This window comes from Lactuca saligna, chromosome 8 (genome assembly GCF_052625555.1).
Source record: "Lactuca saligna cultivar CGN05327 chromosome 8, ASM5262555v1, whole genome shotgun sequence".
In the NCBI taxonomy this organism is placed as follows: domain Eukaryota; kingdom Viridiplantae; phylum Streptophyta; class Magnoliopsida; order Asterales; family Asteraceae; genus Lactuca; species Lactuca saligna.
Genome location: NC_136424.1, coordinates 60,587,410 through 60,602,802, shown reverse-complemented (window position 1 = coordinate 60,602,802; position 15,393 = coordinate 60,587,410). Strand labels below are relative to the sequence as shown.

General features: G+C 36.1%; 1 protein-coding gene across 1 annotated transcript; it reads right to left on the bottom strand.

Moving 5' to 3' along the window:
• Positions 1-6,505: 6,505 nt before the first annotated feature.
• LOC145008069 (disease resistance protein Roq1-like) lies at positions 6,506-13,138 on the bottom strand. Its single transcript, XM_078966693.1, has 5 exons — positions 12,458-13,138; positions 10,887-11,970; positions 9,652-9,861; positions 7,543-8,334; positions 6,506-7,451 (listed from the first exon to the last, which is right to left on the bottom strand). Exons 1-5 carry the CDS (start codon positions 13,081-13,083, stop codon positions 6,906-6,908), a joined length of 3,258 nt encoding a protein of 1,085 aa, XP_078822819.1. The 5' UTR covers positions 13,084-13,138; the 3' UTR covers positions 6,506-6,905.
• Positions 13,139-15,393: the final 2,255 nt, after the last annotated feature.

The window sequence follows — 15,393 nt, the reverse complement described above, 5'->3', positions numbered from 1 at the left end:
TATAGCCTGAGAATGTTTGATTTGGCCTTATGTTCTTTTCTTATTGATTAGGGCTTAGGGTAGGATTCGATATTAGAAAGTCTTTAGGGTCCAACATTATGTATGGTTAGCATATACTAGTGTTGCGGGGGTTGGTGGAAGTCTCATGGATGAGTGAGGTCGAGCGACCACCATATACATTTGTATTGTTAGGGTGTTATGATGATACTTAAGATAAATATAGGTAGGTGTGGAAAGGGTAGTATGGTCCATACTACTGAAAGCATAGGACTCATATGCGTAGTAAGAAATTCACGACCCTTAGGGTTTATTCGGGAGTTGGTTCCCAGTTATTTATGCGGGTTGTCTGATATCTTCCTGTTATATCTTCAGTATGGTGGTTACGAGGCGTTTTGTGGCTGGATCTGTATAGGGATCAGGGCAGAGCAATCAGGAGGCCTCGGCAGTGCCAGAGGTCATCGGTTAGGAGGGGTCAATGTTGACAGAGGATCAAGTTAGGGAGATCATCCGCGAGGAGGTGGTCGAGGTTGTCCGGGGTTAGATTCCTGAGTTGTTTCGGTCTATCAAGACCGCCATGATGGAGTACTTCGATGACAGATACGGAGCCCTTGCAGAGACGGCTTCCGCTGCAGTTGCATCAGCCGTAACAGCAGCAAGAGGAGGAGTAGGAGCCAGTCGGGGCTTCCAGTACATTGACTTCGATAACACAAAACCCCCTACTTTTGATGGGACTCAGGACCCCATCAAGGCTATGAGGTGGGTGTCCGATGTGGAGGGATGTTTCTTTACTTGCTCATGTCCTACTGAACAGAAGGTCAGGTGTGCTCTGAACCTGCTTAGTTCCGGGGCCAAGGACTGGTGGAGATTGACAACGGGGTCATACACTAATGATCAGAGTGCTGCTGTTACTTGGGAGCAGTTCAGGGATATGTTCCGCACCCTATACATTCCACCGGTTGAGCGGGAACGATTGTCTCGGGAGTTTTTGAGTTTGAGACAAGATGGGAAGTTGGTGTCGGAGATCACCTATATGTTCATCGAGAGGGCGATGTTCTGTCCAGAGTTTGCTTCTGAGCAGGCTCAGATGACTCGTTATCTGATCATCCTCAAGACGGACATTCGCCAGTTTTTTTCCACACAACGATGTGATACTCTTCTAGATCTATAGGAGGCCGCTAGGCTGTGTGAGTTGGAGATTGAGTTGCAGTTGACGAAGCATCATCAGGCCCCGACACAGTCTCAACCGGCACCGAAGAGGCCTAAGACCACTGATTCTAGGACTGGCACATATAGCAGTCAAGATAAAAGTTGTGCAGTGCTACAATTACCAGGAGTTCGGGCACTATGCAGTTAAGTGCAAGAACCCAAAGAAAGAGAGAAATCAAGAAAGCAATCTAGTTCAGCATGATAATGAACCAGGTTTGTTGTTGTCAGCCTTTGAGGATAAAGAAGAGATATAGGAAGTATTCCTAAATGAAGAAAGAGTGAAGCCTGAAGTAAAACCAAATGGTGAAGTCTTGAATCAGTCAAAGGTGTGGTATCTTGACACTGGGGATAGCAACCACATGACTGGGGACAAAGACAAGTTTCAAAGCCTGGACAGAAAAATTCATGGAGTTGTGAAATTTTGAAATGAATCCAAAGTAAGAATCGAAGGGAAAGGATCAATCCTACTCCAATGCAAGAATGGAGAAAAAAGACGATTGAAGGATAGTACTACGTGCCTGATCTTTGCAGTAATCTAATCATCCTTGGGCAACTTTCTGAAGGAGATGATGAGATCAGAATCAAGGAACCTTTCCTGTGAGTTCATGATGATCATGGTCGGTCCGTTGATTTTGAAGGCCCTGTGTGACGAGTAAAAATTGGCCCTATATATATATATATATATATATATATATATATATATATATATATATATATATATATATATATATATATATATATATATATATATATATATATATAGAGAGAGAGAGAGAGAGAGAGAGAGAGAGAAGTTGATTTTAAAAACTGATTTAATAAACAAAATTGGAAGAGATCATAGATGGTAAAGCAAAAGTTGGGTTGGAGTATAATCCATTGATGCAAATTTATAAAAGTTGAGGGGCCAAAAACATAATTTCTAAAAGTTGATTTAATAAATGGAATTGAAATATTGGGTAGATTGTAAAACATGAATAATAAATGAGGGGTGAGAAGTGTAAGTTGGAGTATAATTATATATTAATACAATGTGATGTTTTTATAAAGGGCGCATAAAGTTGCTCTCCGTGGGAATCGGCGTTTATTCTAAAACTACAACGCGCTTCAGCCAACTACACCAAATCAAAATTATGTTTGGAATTGAATCAAATAATATATATATATATATATACATTTCGTAACTTGATAAATTGGCTAAAAATTGGGCCCTATTTTTTTCGGGGCCATATTCGACCGCACGCCTTGCACTCCCTTAGGGCCGGTCCTGATGATGATACTGGAAGATTGCTAATGAAGGTGAAGAAGTCTCCAAACCGTCTCTACAAAATCCAACTAGAAGAGGTTACACCAAGGTGTTTAATAGCCAATCTAAGTGATCCAACATGGTTGTGGCACACAAGGCTAGGCCATGTGAATTTTACCACTTTAAAGTCCATGTCTAAAAAGGGATTAATTGATGGGATCCCCAAGATGATGATACCATCAGCACCTTGTGAGTGGTGTCTGAAAGGGAAGCAATCAAGTAATTCGTTCCCAGCAAGCACAAGGTTCAGGGCTATGAGGAAATTGGAACTAGTCCATGGCGACCTTTGTGGACCGGTCTCACCTTCAACACCTATAGGCAACAAATACTTTATGATGTTAGTTGATGATTACAACATAGTTATGTGGGTGTTCTTAATAAAAAAAGATGAAGCCTTTCGTACCTTCAAGAATTTCAGAAGCAAAGTGGAGACTGAAACTGGTGAAAAGCTAAAAGTATTAAGAACAGACCGTAGAGGTGAGTTCCTGTCGAAGCAATTTGATGAGTACTGCAGGGAAATAGGATTGTAACGCCACTACACTACACCCTACTCCCCACAGCAAAACGGGGTAGTAGAGAGGCGAACCGGACGGTGCTACAGATGGCTAGGAGTTGTCTGAAGGCGATGGTGGTACCCGATGTACTGTGGGGTGAGGCTCTTTTGTCGCGCAGTCTATGTATTAAATCGCCCAAGCACCAAAGCTCTTGATGGGACTACACCTTATGAATTATGGATCGGAAGGAAATCATACTTTGGTCACCTGAGAGTCTTTGGTTGTGTTGCTCACATGAAAGTAGCCAAGGGCCATCTTAAGAAGCTGGACAATTGGAGCATGAAACTGGTGTATCTCGGGAAGGGTTTGAAGGCTCATTGGCTCCTAGACCCCAATACAGGTTTCGTGTATTTAAGCATGGATATAATCTTTGACGGAGACCGGAGATGGGTATGGGAGATAACTTCAAAGATCAAGCCGACGCCAGGGATGTTGTTCGCTATTGAAGGCTTCGACTTCGACGACTATGATGATGGTGAATGGACACCGAATTCAGCAAAACAAGAAAACGGGTCGCCCCAAAATCATAGTGATCGGGCTGAGACCCCTCAACCATCAAGCCCATCAGCCGGACCAAGTTCACAAAGCACACCCGATAATACACCACCTGGTATACCCGATTCACCAATTACCCCATCTTCTCCAAACCCGGTTTTGTATGAAAATACTGAAGAAATCCACAGGTGGTGGAGCCCCAAAATGCTACCGATTTGTATGAAAATTCCGAAGAAATTGAATTGCCACTAGAAGAACTAATGATGGTAAGCAGCAAAGATGAACCATCAACCAACACCGAGGCTAGTCGCAAGAAGGAATGGGTACATGAGATGGAAGATGAGATAGCCTCATTTGAACGAAACAATACCTAGAGTCTAGTCGAATTACCAAGAAATCAGAAGCTAATTGGATTGAAGTGGGTCTTTAAAGTAAAACGGGACCCGACTAGAAGAACAGTGAAACACAAAGCTAGGATCGTGGCAAAAGGTTATGTGCAGAAGTATGGAATCGACTATGACGAGGTATTTGCACCTGTTGCTAGAATTGAAAGTGTTCGTGTTATTCTTGCTATCGCTGGTTCGAATGGATGGGATGTTCATCATCTTGATGTGAAGTCAACATTCTTGAACGGGAAGTTAGAAGAAAAGGTGTATGTCACACAACCAGAAGGGTATGAGAAGAAAGGTGAAGGAAACTAGGTCTATAAACTATCGAAGGCACTTTATAGGATGACACAAGCGACCAGGGCATGGAACTCGTGCGTGGATACTTACTTGAAAATTCTTGGATTCAAAAGGTGCCCCCAGGAATACTCTGTGTACACCAGGATGAAGAATGGAAACACTCTAATCATTGGAGTTTATGTAGATGACCTGTTGGTGACTGGAAGCTCTATTAGTGATGTGAAAGAGTTCAAGAAGGAGATGGATGCAAAATTCAAAATGAGTGATCTTGGTCTACTAACCTACTACTTGGGAATTAAGGTAAATCAACACAAGAACTATATTTCATTGAAGCAAGAAGCATATGCTAGAAACCTACTAGCAAAGACCTGTATGCTAGAGTGTAATCCCACCAAAAGTCCCATGGAACACAAGACACAACTAACTAAAGAAGGAGATGGAGAACTGGTCAAACCTACTAAGTATAGGAGTATAGTGGGTGAGCTTAGGTACTTGACCCATGCCCGTCTAGACTTGGCATCTGCAGTTGGAGTAGTGAGCCGCTTTATGGAGAGACCTACCATAGTTCATCTTCAAGCTGTGAAAGGGATTCTCAAGTACATCAAGGGCACCTTAGACCATGGTTTGGTCTATACAAGAAGAGAAAATAAAATTAATATTTCAGGTAGATAGTGATCATGTAAAGCACTTGGATGACAGAAGAAGTATAGGAGGCATGGTGTTTTATGTGAATGGAAATCTGGTTTTTTGGTCATCACAAAAGCGAAGATGTGTAGCTCTATCTTCGTGTGAGGCTGAATTTATGGCAGCCACTGACAACATGCCAAGGCATTTGGCTACGTAGACTCTTGTCATCAATAACAGGTCAAAACATCCCACCAGTGGCAATATGTGTGGACAACAAGTAAAGGTCTAGAACTCATGAAGAATCCAGTCTTCCACAGATGAAGCAAGCACATAAACATAAGATTTCACTTTATCAGGGTGTATGTGGAGAATGGTGAAATAACAGTCGCACATGTAGATGGAAAGGAATAGAAGGCAGACATACTTATAAAAGCTTTGGCTAAAGTGAAGCATGAGGAAATGTGTAAGTTGATTGGTATAAAGAAGGTTGAGAACTCTAAATTAGGAGGGAAAATGTTGAAATAATTCAAAGTTCACGTGTTTTTCTGCACATTTTAATTAGGATTATTTAGTTTACTTTCATTAAATAAATCAAAGACCACGTGCAGTGGCAGAGCTACTAAAGGGCCAAGGGGGGCCATGGCCACCGGAGTGCTAATCTTGTCGGCCTTTTCACAGGAATATAACGTCGTTGCCACCGCCGGAGTGCCAACTACTCCTTCTATCATGTCCGCCCTTTCTGACCACTCTCTCCTTTATGAGGTTGAAGGACCTGTAAATCCAAGGAGGAACCTCCGACAGTCCGTCGCCGGTGCATTTTCTACAACTCTGTTCTGTTGCTGGTGCTCTCCATCTCTCCATTATGTTGGTCGTCGAATCTGGACTTGTAAGCAACTTCTTCTGATCTCTCTTCCTCTCTCTATGGTTCTCTCGTTTCTCTCACTAAAGTAGGTAGAAAAGAATAACTTGAAAGTTTAAAAGGCAGCCATACTTCAATGTTATTTTAATGTGTATTATTTCCAAAATTCATATACTAGTATTTAAATAACTTATAGGCATAGAGTTTTATGAAAATTAAGATAGTTAACTGTTTAATTTTTATATATTTATTGAATGTATGTTAATTGCTAGTTTTCGATATTTATTGATTGTTACTTGATCATATTATTTGTTAATTGTCGCTAACATGAAAAATTTGAGTAAAGATAAAATTTTGGTTTCGGCCCCTCCACTTAAAGTGTTTGTGTTCCGCCCCTGACCACGTGTGAAGATGGTTCCCTAGTCTTTAGCATGTAGCTAGTTAGTTCCTACTTTCTTGCTAACTTCCTAGTTTAATAGCAAGGCATATGTACGCTGTGTTTGTATCCCAGCTTGCTTTCTTATTTTATTCAGTGAATAAAAAGTACTTTGCCTCAAACTATCTTTGTGCCTTTACTTGTCATCTGTGTTTCTGTGTTTCTCTGTTCACTGTGCAGCTTTCTTTAAAACTGTTTATTCCAGTTTCACCCTTCCCTGTCATTTATCACTTATTTTGTCCCCTGTGCAGTTTGCTTTCCTATGCCCTGTTTCTTATTCTGGTTAAAAAGGTCTTTGTTGCCCCTGGCAAAAGACCAACAACTGTGACACCATGAAAGTCATAGAAAACTTGATGCCTCTCTTTAACCAATGAGGTATAAATACATGAACAATGATTCTATATGGAAAGTATTGCTAGCCTACGACTTATCTACATACATAAATACAAGATAATAAATATCTAGTCTAATAACTTTAAACCGTTCCGGTTGCCACCATAGATCACTAGTTCCAAAGTCAGTGCCATAGTGGGCACCCCGATCATCGGATCCTCCCTATACCCATGTCTACTGGGTGCTTTGCAATATCTCACATGCATTTTCATCGAAAATATATGCATATTTATGCATGCACCACTGGAACCACAATCCAATGTAATAAAACACATCATATAGTACATAAAGAGCACTCTCAACCTTGGCCTAAATCTTTATCACTCGGCCCAAATCAACTAATACCCTACGCCCTCGACGACTGGGGTGTTTGCCATATAATATTGATAGAAGAATTTGGACCATCTTGGATAGTAAATGTCGGTTCGCCATAATTGAGTTCCTGCTCATAAAATTCTGATAAGTCAGTTGCGAATTTTGTTGTTTGGACCTGAGCTTTAGATTTCCTAGGAACAAGCTTAGCTACAACATAACTGTCTATGCTTGTGTAAACTGAAATCATAGTGGAAGATGAGTTTGAAAATGCAGTGTGCCTCAATGAACCAAAGGAAACATATCCTACAAATGTCCTCATCCCATCAGATTCAGGCTCCACTTCATTTGACATAAGCCAAAATGGATAATAATTAATTACCCCCTGCTTGATAACTATATTAATTTTCGGAGAAAAGTCTTCGGTGACCACACATATTAAGAACCCGCAAAAGTCATTGTACCAATCATCTGGAAAATGCAGTGTAAATGTGTTCCTCCTAAATAGTCTACTTTCAAATTCCTTTGGAATCTGACTTTCAAGAATGACAATGATAAAGTGATCTTGAATAGCATTTCCCTGCCATGGAAATCACATTCGATTATGATTCTTTTGGTAGGGTAAACATAACAAATTAAGATTGAAATTCAAAAGGTATGTAGAGCCAAACCTGGAGCATGGAATGTAGTAATATGTCACCACCACAACTGTTCCCAAACAGAAGTGAGACGTTCCACAACCATTTACAGTTTGAAACATCTCCACAGGATTCAAGTGATGTACAAGAATCAGCCAAAATAACAGCTATACTTGATGGCAGCTCTGACATTTCTACAAGGCCTTGGCAATATGACACGTTTAGCAGTTTGAGCCGAGGAAGTTTCAAGCGACTAAAACTTAATAGTGAAAAGTCATTTCCTCTTAGATTGAGTTCTTCCAAGTTGGGCAACTCCCAATCAGCAGAGAAAATTTCTTCATCTCCCAAACTGCAAAAGCTTAGATCCAACTTTCTTATGTCCTTGAAAAAAAACTGCAGCCCTATGTGGTTCATGTTGTCATGCAAACAAGGCTTCATGTTGTTACGAGGTAAAGAAGGCTCCTCTAAACAACATTCCATAGAGGATTCAACTTCTTTCCCACTATTATCCAAATCAAGATTCCCTAAATTGTCAATGTTCTGCTTCTGGATCTCTGAGATATTAAAAAGTTTGGGGCAACTTGAGAATTCAAGGGTCTTAAGTTTCTTTGGTTGGGTAATGGGTGGGAACATCTCAAGACGGGGACAGTGTGCTATACGTAAGAAAACAAGTCTTTCCAAGCGTCCAATTGATGGATGAATCTCTTCTAAATAGAAACACCTAGTAAGGATGAATCTTTCAAGATTTGGAAGTCCACAAAAATCTGGTGTCACGATTAGGTTATGAAAACTCCAAAGTTCAATGATCTTCAAATTTGGCAGAAACTGACGTATACAAGTTCAAACAAGTCAATATTTTCGCTTAAGAACGCAGATATACTTACACACACACACACACACATATATATATATATATATATATATATATATATATATATATATATATATATATATATATATAGAGTCAAGATCAAATAAGAAGGAAATTTTTGGTAGGAAGGTAAAAAGTTTTTTTTTTACATATTTTTTTGACGAACAAAATCAATGAATCACTAGATGATTCATTTCTAAGATGATTCACAAGAAAAAATTCTCAAAAAAACATCTTTATGATTCATTTATACAATGATTTTGTAGTTATTCACTAAAATTATCATAAAAATGAATTTTTTCTTAATTTACTTAAAAATGAATCATAAAGATGTTTTTTTGAGAATTTTTTCTTGTGAATCATCTTAGAAATGAATTATCTAGTGATTCATTTATTTTGTTCGTCAAAAAAATATGTAGAAAAAAAACTTCTTACCTTCGTACCAAATATTTTTTTACCGGATCTATATATATATATATATATATATATATATATATATATATATATATATATATATATATATAAATGGAAATCATTTGAATTAATGTTTAATTACCAATATAATATTCAGTCATTAAAAACAAAATAATAAACGATTTTTGAACCTAAATGCATGATATCAATATTGTTTTATATGGTTATTAGTCAACAAAAATAATAGTTAGATTGAAATCTTACCAAAATAATTATACAACATTTATTTCAAAAAAAATAAAATAAAATAAAAAAAATAACGAATTTTTGTCGTTATGTTAAAACAAGTTAAAGGATATTTATATGGAGGATGATCTTTACATACCATGGATGCAATGACTAATGTTTTCATATCATATCAAAGAAGTTATATATTTTAATTACCACGTTTATTCTTATTCATACAAACAAGATTTAAGGTTCATGCTTTCAATACTCAATATTATAGCTAGTTATAAAACTATACTCCCTCGTGTCATATTTATTGTACATTTTTTATTATTAGAGTATATATTCTTAACTTTCACCTTAAATATTTGTATTTGAGCTATATATTATTGATTAAATTTATAACAATGATAAAACATTTAAGATACATTCATTCATATATTTTGTATTAAGTATTATATATCAAAAATAAAAATATTTAAGATCGAACTTGAAGACTAAAGACTTCGAAACTAGAAAGTAACAATAAATATGAGAGGGAGATAGTAGCTGAAATTGCTCAATGACAACATTTACTCGGTCGCGACATCTTGTTTTCATCTTTTAATTAAAAATACAATAAGAATTACCTTATTACCCTCCCATAGTTGTTTTTGAAGGCCAGACCCCAATATTAGACAACAGAGCGTCCTTTGTGGAAAGTTACTAAGCAAATGAATTGCAATATCACATTGCCATTGAATCCACCTAAGGTTCTTCCCGTTTGCAACAAGTGGTAGATTATCCCCAAGTGGAAAAACAAAGAATCCAAGTCCGACTGCTTCAATCATATCAAGTTCCTATGATATAGGAGCAAATTGATTATATATATATATATATATATATATATATATATATATATATATATATATATATATATATATATATATATATATATATATATATATATATATATTTGAGAACTCAAAGATTCGTTAAAACTGAGAGCTTTGCGTGATTTAAAAAAAAAAAAAAAAAAAAAAAAACGTTTGGAGATCCTTAGTCGCAGGTTTTTAAGCACTTTCCAAAAGAAATCAGAAAGGCCTTTCAAAAATGTTCATACATGCATGTGCGCACATCTGAAATATGCATATATGCACATTTTTAAAAGACATTTTTTTAAAAGAAATTCAGAGAATTAAATTCTTAACTAGTGATTGGTAAAAAAAAAATCAAGAATATAGTGTTGGAAAAGTTCTTAGGGTTTTACGGATATTTGAGTTGTCAAAAGATCATAACTCTCTCTCTCTCTCTCTCTCTCTCTCTCTCTATATATATATATATATATATATATATATATATATATATATATATATATATATATATATATATATATGGAAAAGTGAATATACCCTTAAGGGTATATAAGTTTACGTACCCAAACTCACCATAATATGTCGTTTTGTTGGACATATTTATTATAATGTTCTTAAATAGCTTGATTTATTTTCAAAATTTTCGAACTTTTACTATTATTTTTCTCTTACATCACATGTTTTTGCCGAACACCTACTAGGCTATGTATATTGTAGTTGAAAATGAAAATTATGTAAAAGAAAGATAAATGTGTTATTTATAAAAATCACGGAAATAATTAAGTTAGAAGTTAAATTATAAGAACATTGGACAATTAGAATGTATTATATGATACAAAACGACGTAGTGTAGTGAGTTTGGGTACGTAAGCTTATATACCCTTAAGGGTATATTCACTTTTCCCATATATATATATATATATATATATATATATATATATATATATATATATATATATATATATATATATATATATATATATTTCATGCAAAGCTAGCTTAATTGTTACCGTCGTTGCATCCATAGAGCATATTTTTATAGCATCTTCCTTCTTCCAAATTCTACTATGCTTTTCAGGGTTGTTAGGGTGTTCCCCTCTAACAATGTGATGTCCCATTTCTTGCACCAAATCATGCATATCAAACTCTCCATCTTCTGAAATAGTTATGAGAGCCTTTTGTATCAACACCTTCACTCCTATAACAGGATGAAAACCACAAGCATCAAGTATCTCCATTGACTTTTCTTTGTACCCCCACCTAAAAAAACATGCTATATCAAGGAACAACTCTTTCTCAACCTTTGTAAGTCCATCAAAACTGAGTTTTAGCTTTCCCACAATATCATCATTTGGGATGTCTTTCAATCTGGCTAAAGCACTCTTCCACTCGTCAATATCTTTGTCACACAGAAAAGGACCAAGAACTGAAAGTGCTAATGGGAGCCCACCAACATAAGAAACCACTTCTTTTGAAAGCCGCTCGTAATCTTCCTTAGGTCTCTTATCTTGCGGTGAAAGCTTGCAGAAGAGCTTCATAGCCTCATCATTGTTTAATAAGCTAATCTTATGCATCACGTCTACTCTGTGTGCATTTAATAAATGCACATCTCTAGTTGTGATAATTATTCGACTTCCTTCACCGAACCAATCATGTGACCCAGCTAATGCTTTTAGTTGGTCGAGGTGATCGACATCATCTAGAACAATCAAGACCTTTCTACGGCGTAACCTATTATCTATCAAGGATCTTCCTCCTCCAACTTTGTTTACTTTCATTTCTGAAAGAATTTTTTTTTGCAACTTTTCCAGCCCATACCTACTTGATTCCTCTCGAATATTTTTAATAAAGCAGCAACCATTAAACTTGCTAGAGATTTCTCTATAAACCGAAGATGCAAGAGTAGTCTTACCACCACCCCCAACCCCCCATATTCCAATCATGAGAACACCGCCTGACTCAATTTGTAACTCTGATTTCAAACTTTGCCCTCGTTCGGCCATTCCAATCAGGTTTTCATCTGCTCTTGAAGTTAGTGGATACAATTTCTGCGAAATTTCAACGACAATTTGTTTGATGCCTTGTGATTCATGCCTACACGTTAGACGTACAAGGACAATTAATATATGCCTACATTAACAAATGAGGTAATTGGTCTCATGTTACGGAATCCTAATCACCTATATTTTACATTTAAATAGAAAATGTAATGTCAATATCACAAGTACTTTGTAGCAATTTTCTTGGGAATCATCAAATAGTTTCAAATATAAAAATTTAAAGCATGATGGATTTGTTGTTGTAGCTTGAAGCAAGGTGTTAATTATGGAATTAGAACTAGAACTTAATGAAGTCGATGTCCATCATAAATTTATTTGAACCATAAACCTGGGTTTGAGATATACTTGAACTTACCAAACTGGTCAATTGATCTAGTTAAAGCCTCTCCTTTTTAAAGTTCATCAACACCATCAACAATAATTAAAAGATTTATATAAAGAGCGTATAAGGTACAAGTATAAATATGTTGTAGAGCACACATCTAAGTATAAAAAGTGCAAAAAACATTGAAGAAAATTACCCGTTGGCAATCTGCGTTGTTTCCCATCCAGAAATGTTACTTGCCTCGACAAGTGCTTTTCTCCATGATTCAACCCTGGTCTTGTGCTCCAATTCCTGTTTGGCAGCAGCTTCTCTGTATTTTCGATTTTGCTCGAGCGGTGCAGATAGCCATCCCCAAGGGTCATCAACAATTGCTTGTCCCCAAGATTTAATTCTGTTCTTGTTTTCCACCTCATGTGTGTCAAATGCTTCTTTGTATTTTCGTTTTTGTTTTCTCACTTCAGAAGGATCCACGTCATAAAATATGGGCATAACAGTTTGCCCTATCTCATTCCTGCATTTAATGATATGTGTAAGTTCATCCAAGCACCAGGTCGAATTTGCATAGTTTTTAGAGAACACGATGATGGCAATCTGCGATTCTCCAATAGCCTGCAACAGGGAAGGGCTGATCGATTCTCCCCGAGCAAGTGTTATGTCATCCTTGTAAGTGTAGATCCCCTGTTCTTCGAGAGCTGAGTAGAGATGATCCACAAAAGTCTTGCGAGTATCTTCCCCTCTAAAACTAAGAAAAACATCATACTTCCATGACTTAGAAGAAGAAGAAAATTCCGGGGCGGAAGGAGAAGACGACGGAGATGCCATTGATGTGTTGATTTGTTGAGATAGAGTGTATGTAGTTTGAGGCGCACATCAATGAAAAGATCCGTGCATATATAGAGAGGGATAGGTGTGAATTTCAAATAAAATCTCAAGAAATATCTTATTACTTGACTTCTTTGATTTATTAAGATAGAATATATGTGGTGAGAGAGATAGGTGTGAATTTCAAATAAAATTCCACTGTAATAAAAAACTGATAAAGAAAACTTATCACTTGACATTTTAAGTATAAAGTGAGTTGATTTCACATTATTAAGATAATCATCATAATGAATGATTTTTTTATTTCAACATAAAGTAACGTGCTTAGCAATTCTTACCAGTGTCGGCATGGTAATTTTTTTTTACCGGCAATATTTTCATCAGTTATTAAGCAATTTGCGACATAAAATTATAAAACAATACGGTAGCACAAGCTTTTGTCGTTTCATCATCCACGCTATCTGCCATGTGTACCAACATGATTTTGAATTTATTATAATTATTTAAGAGGTTAAGTACCAAACCCTTTACCTTTCTTTGTCCCCGTAATATGCGGAAATTCCACTCGTAGCAGTTTTCTCTCTCTTTTAAAATCATGTGTGTCTGTGGGAGGAGAATCCAACTGACTTGTACCTTGTGCATTAGTAGCTTGTAACTCATGTAATTCCTGTTTTAGTAGCCTGTACAACTTGCTATACGTTGACTTGGTTGTGTGGTTCATCTGAATTGACATAAAGTCTGAAGCAACTTTTCATTGTTTGTCATGTGGATGAGAAAAGCGAAATTGGTATTTGGATTTCTTCATTAAAAACAGAAGTTTAAAAGTAAATCTTTTTTTTTTTAAAAAAACAGAAATTTTTTTAATTGGAATACTGAAAACAGATTTTTTTATTTTATTTTTTGAAGTAGCATTCCTTAATCAATATGTGGAAAGCAGCGATGAAAGCTTTATATTACAATATTGAAAAAAATATATTATGAGCAATAGACTTTTTAATAGGATTACAACAACAAATTATGCTACAACGACCACCAATGTGGATCCAATGTATATTGAGTGGGTGTATGGCCCACTTGGATGTGGCCTCCATCATATCATATATAATAGTTAGATATATAAAACTTTTTTTAATATAAACATTGAGGCCAACTAAATGACACTGGCAAGGTTAGACGTAACAATCGTGTTGTGTTTAGGTTGATGGATTTTGGTTTGTAGGTTGGTAGGTCAAAATATATCAATCCGAACACGACCTATTTAATTATAAAGGTCACGGGTTGGCAGCTCACAGGTTGGTGGATTTGGAGAATAAACTCATATATGACTTGTTAACCCACTTATTTATACGGGTTCATAGTTTGGTAGGTTCGTGAGTCAGATTTGAATTCGTGTGTTCGTGGGGCAAATTCTATAAATAAAATTGATAATTAAACATGAATAAATTCTTGAAGCAAACATATCCTAATTTTAAAAATTTAAGTCTTAAACATCCAAATGAAAATTAAAAACATTCATGGAAACATGTCCAAACTAAAACATTAATATAAACATAGATAAATTCAATCGCAGGCGTCGACATCGTTCGATAATGATTTAATTGTTCATGTCGTCATTCTCTGTGAGTTCGTTCTGTCATTCATCACAGAGTGGAGACCCGGACAGGGCTTATTCGATTTTGTTTGTAAGATACTGAGATTATTTATGGAAAATGTCAAGCTTCTTGCAATGAAAATTAGCAAATTGTTACCCACAGGGTCAAATGATCAATGATATCGAGTATCATATCCTAGCATAAAGTATAAACTGTATAGTGTATAATACTTAATACATTTAAAAAAAATATATTTTTTTTTCATTAAAGCTCTAATAGGTTGGCAGATCAACCCGTATATTTTTTGAGAAACACACATATAACCTGTTTAATAAACGGGTTGATAGATTGGCAAGTTGGTGGGTTGACGAGTTGAAAAACTCAACCAAAACCCTTTTATTTCATGTTGTATCACAGGTCTTGTCGAGAATTGTCAGGCCTAGATGAGGTACTTGGGGTAATAGGAGTGTTGTTGTATCCCTATTCTTTTTAATATTAAACGTTAAAATATTATGTTACATAATTTAATTAATTTTGTAGTTTCTATTTTCTAACTTGTAAGTGTAAGTTTTGTAGCAATAAATCCCTTTTCTCATTAGAGTATGGTGATGGTTTTCTTTTTTGGAAACGATATTTTTTGAAGTTTGTGGACCACTTCTGCAACCCTCTCCAGTAGAAAAGATGGATCAAACGGGTGCAGACTATAATTAGAAGTGTG

What these genes read in the sequence shown, in the direction of transcription:
- LOC145008069 (XM_078966693.1), bottom strand. Translation starts at nt 13,083, where the DNA reads ATGGCATCTCCGTCGTCTTCTCCTTCCGCCCCGGAATTTTCTTCTTCT. An exon ending in GCTCTATGGATGCAACGACG is followed by an intron (nt 9,862 to 10,886) that starts GTAACAATTAAG and finishes CCTATATCATAG; the next exon opens with GAACTTGATATGATTGAAGC. An exon ending in TACTACATTCCATGCTCCAG is followed by an intron (nt 7,452 to 7,542) that starts GTTTGGCTCTAC and finishes TTTCCATGGCAG; the next exon opens with GGAAATGCTATTCAAGATCA.